The sequence below is a fragment of the Tupaia chinensis genome, unplaced genomic scaffold (genome assembly GCF_000334495.1).
Source record: "Tupaia chinensis unplaced genomic scaffold, TupChi_1.0 Scaffold000627_1, whole genome shotgun sequence".
In the NCBI taxonomy this organism is placed as follows: Eukaryota; Metazoa; Chordata; class Mammalia; order Scandentia; family Tupaiidae; genus Tupaia; species Tupaia belangeri.
The window spans coordinates 526,243-529,624 of NW_006160147.1; the positions used below are offsets into that span (position 1 = coordinate 526,243).

The window sequence follows — 3,382 nt, forward strand, 5'->3', positions numbered from 1 at the left end:
CCACTGCCCTGCCAGGAGCCTGGGCACCAGCTGCCCGCCACCACCCTGCTGGCCTTCCTGGCTGCTGTGGGCCAGTGCTGCTCCCGGGGCAAGAGCAAGAAGCCAGGCACCCTGCTCAGCTACTCCAGGTGCTGTTGGGTGAAGGTCTGGGGGAGCAGGCACTGGGCCCTCAGTGCCTCTCACTGGGCCCTGCTTGGGTTATAGGTCAAAAGGACACCACCTCCCAATGCCCCCGTCTTCTCTGCACCCTGCCCCGTCCTCAGGGACATGGCAGGAGTTTACCCTCTCCCCACCTGAGCCCAGAATGACTGACTAACCAAGTGCCCAGCCTTCCTCTCCAGTCCCTGGGCTTAGGTTGGGTTTCACCTCGTTCTTGGTCACCCAAGGGCCCCACCCCCTCCGGGTACCCCTTCCAACTCTAGGTCAATTGCAGCAAGGGAGCCACCCAGCTGGGCACCTTCCTGGCCATGGAACAGCTACTGCAGCAGGCAGGGGCTGAGTGCACCGTGGACGTCTTTAACGTGGCCCTGAAGCAGTCACAGGCTTGTGGCCTCATGACCCCAACGCTGGTGAGAGGGGCTGAGCTGTGGAAATTGTTGGGACATGCGGTGGAGATGGGGAAGGTTCCACTCCCTTCCATCAGGCAGCCTCTAGGAGGCATCATTCAGGCTGCCACCAGGTGGCGCTGTGGACCACCAGTCTCTCTCCCCGGTGGAGCCCTGGGGCTTGGGAGACAGGTGGGAGCCTTTCTCCTCTGGGTTTGGGCAGGTGGGATGAGGCTGGTGACCCTCTGGCTACCCCAGGAGCAGTACATCTACCTGTACAACTGCCTGGACAGCGCGCTGGTGGACGGGTGGCCCTGAGTTGGCACTGCACCGCACTGCGCCGGAGCGGAGGAGGTCTGTGCCCTGCCGGGCAGGGATAAGCAGCCCCAACGAGGCCACTGGGCACCCTGCTGTGAAGGGGCGGGTGGGGAATAAAGACACTCAGTCAAGCTGAGGCCGAGTGGGCTGTCTGTCTATCCTCCGACTTGGGCAAGCATGGGGCAGGGATGGAGCTCAGCGGGAGTCTGTGCCCTGGAACAGCCCCCACCTCCGAATCCTCCTTTCCCTGTTTCCTCTAATTCCAGTCCCTCCACCTCTAGTGTCCTGCGGTGCTAAATCTGAGATTCAGAGTCCTGGTTACTCATTGTCCTCCGTCCCCCTCCCCATGTCAGTGGGGTTCATCCTCCCCCACCTCTGCCCTCCAGCGATGTGTCTTTACCAGACCTCTCAAGGGCCACCTCAGTCACTGCTGGCTCCTGCCAGGAGGGGGCGCCAGAGCCACACTGTGACTTGGAAGGCAGGGCAGGAGGTCCCTCAGGCTGGAGTTACCACCTTTCCCTGTTCCTGGACTCTGGGCTCCTTCTTCCCTCCACTGTGGGTGAGGTGGGAGAGAAAGCAGTGAGGGGATATGGAGAAGGGACAAACCAAGAGGAGAAACAGACCAGGAAAGAGGTGGGAATGAGGCAGGCTGTCCACTGCTTTATGCTCACGATGGCCCGGTGTGCTCCTGGAAGGGCCCCCCCAGGGCTCTGGCCTGCCTGCCTGGCCGGCCACAGGCTTTGTACGAAGGGCCTTGAGGCTGGACACCAGTGTGCCCTGGTGGAAGGCCCTGGGAGGACACAAAGGGATCCTGGCCACGGCAGAGCTGGGGCCCCTGAAGTGGCGTTAACCCGTCAAATGGGGGAGGTGGCAGAGCTCTCACTGGCCGGCCCATGTTCCTAGTCATGTGCAAGTGGTCAGAGAGCAGAGGAGAGAGGAGGCTCCTTCTCAGGCCTGGGTGGAGAAGGGGAACAGGTGTGGGGCTTTCTGCTCCAGCAGGAGCCTTCCCAGGTTGGGGCTAGACTCTGGGGCTCCCCCAGGACTGACTGTTAATGATGTCTGCATCATACATGGTGTTTATTGGGAGTTCAAGGGATGGCCCCACAGTGACACTCACATGGGCCCCTGGGGACGCAGCCCTGAGTCACCCATGCCTGCTCAAGGGGCCGCTACAAAGGTCACAGCAGGACTTGGGTGCAGTTTTCCAGCTGGGGGGTTGGGGGTGGGGCAGGAGTGCCAGATGAGCCGGGGTGAGCCTAGGCTACCCACGAGTTAGGCCTGAGGGCTGCTCTGGAGGTCTCTGGTTGAACAGGGCCATCGTCAGGCCTTCCCAGGGACTCACCCACTACTTACAGGGCCATGGCTGGAGGCTAGGGGCAGGGCCTGCTTGCTTCTTGGTTCAGCCCTGGGGGCTCAGCAGAGATCTGAGCGGGCTTGATGATCGGGTGCTGGAACATGAGCATGGGGTGGAACTGAGGTCCCCGGTTCCTGGTGTACACAGAGTGGATCAGAGAGGGCAAAGCTGGGCAGGGGAAGGCTCACATCCTGCCCAGGAGAGACCCAGGAGAGACCCAGAAAAGCAAGAGGCGACAGGAAGGAAGCACAGCCAGCCCAGTATGCCCTAAGGAGAACCAGGACTTGGCCCAGTTTAAACCACCTTCCCGCATGCTCCCCAAGGTTCTGGGACGCCAAGACAGACAGGATCTGAGCCTGAGGGTGGTTGAACTGCAGTGCAACGCTAAGCCGCCAGGTGGCGCCAATCTGCTGACTTTCTGTCGCTGATAACCAGCGGGGCAGATCGCAGTCCCTGGACTCCTGGGTCCGAGGATTAGCGATCAAGGTGGCCTTAAGCCTGAGAGAAGCTGCATGAGTGCACGTTCCACCTCTGCATACTCTGTGGGTAGAAATCCGCATTCATTTCTTTGGTGTCAGGGCGTGGGCCCTCAGCGCCAGGCTTGCCCGTTGCCCCTCACTCTAGCTTGCAGCAGGACCCTCCACGGCCAGACCCCTTTCAGTACCACCCCTCATTGCCCGCTGTCCCGTCCTGAAAACAGGCCGCGAAGGGCTGCATGGCCTGGAACAAATCTCTTCTCCTGGGGCTGTCTGCCAGTGTAAAACGTGGAAGAGGGGCTGGGGCCTATGGGAACGCTCAGTTCTCTTCCAGGGGGTCTCCTCTGGTTCCCGTGTGACCCGGACAGGGCCTGTCCCTAAAGGCAAAAGGATTCCGAGCCCCACCTGTCAGCACCCCTTCCAAACAAGTGCAGGTCCCTGACTTGCTGATTTTGCTCGCTCCGGGCTTCGTTGCTTTATTCCTCTTTTTTTCCCCCTTCTTTTCCTGGATGAAATTCCTGCCAGCTCGGAAGGAAGGAGGGAAGGAGAGCGAGCCGCAGCGCACAAAGTTTCCTTGACTCCTCCTCCGCCTGTGTCTCCCTCCCTGGCCAAGCCCAGCCCGTGAAACTGAATAACGATCACTCAACAATGCCTGCCCCTCTCTGACTGCGCCATCCCGCGCTCTAGCC

At 60.9% G+C, this 3,382-nt stretch overlaps 2 protein-coding genes across 2 annotated transcripts in view; both read left to right on the forward strand.

The window, feature by feature from the left end:
- LOC102499823 (receptor-type tyrosine-protein phosphatase V) overlaps nucleotides 1-991 on the forward strand; it is a 27,592-nt gene extending 26,601 nt beyond the window's left edge. Inside the window, exons 33-35 of the mRNA XM_027776000.1 lie at nucleotides 3-128; nucleotides 434-569; nucleotides 804-991. Of these exons, the coding sequence (XP_027631801.1) occupies nucleotides 3-128; nucleotides 434-569; nucleotides 804-863 (322 nt within the window). The 3' untranslated portion in view covers nucleotides 864-991. The remainder of the gene's footprint in view (nucleotides 1-2; nucleotides 129-433; nucleotides 570-803) is intronic.
- Nucleotides 992-1,251: 260 nt separating this feature from the next.
- Nucleotides 1,252-3,382, forward strand: part of LGR6 (leucine rich repeat containing G protein-coupled receptor 6) — a 135,763-nt gene continuing 133,632 nt past the window's right edge. Inside the window, exon 1 of the mRNA XM_006159347.2 lies at nucleotides 1,252-1,422. Coding sequence (XP_006159409.1) covers nucleotides 1,252-1,422 — 171 coding nt within the window. The remainder of the gene's footprint in view (nucleotides 1,423-3,382) is intronic.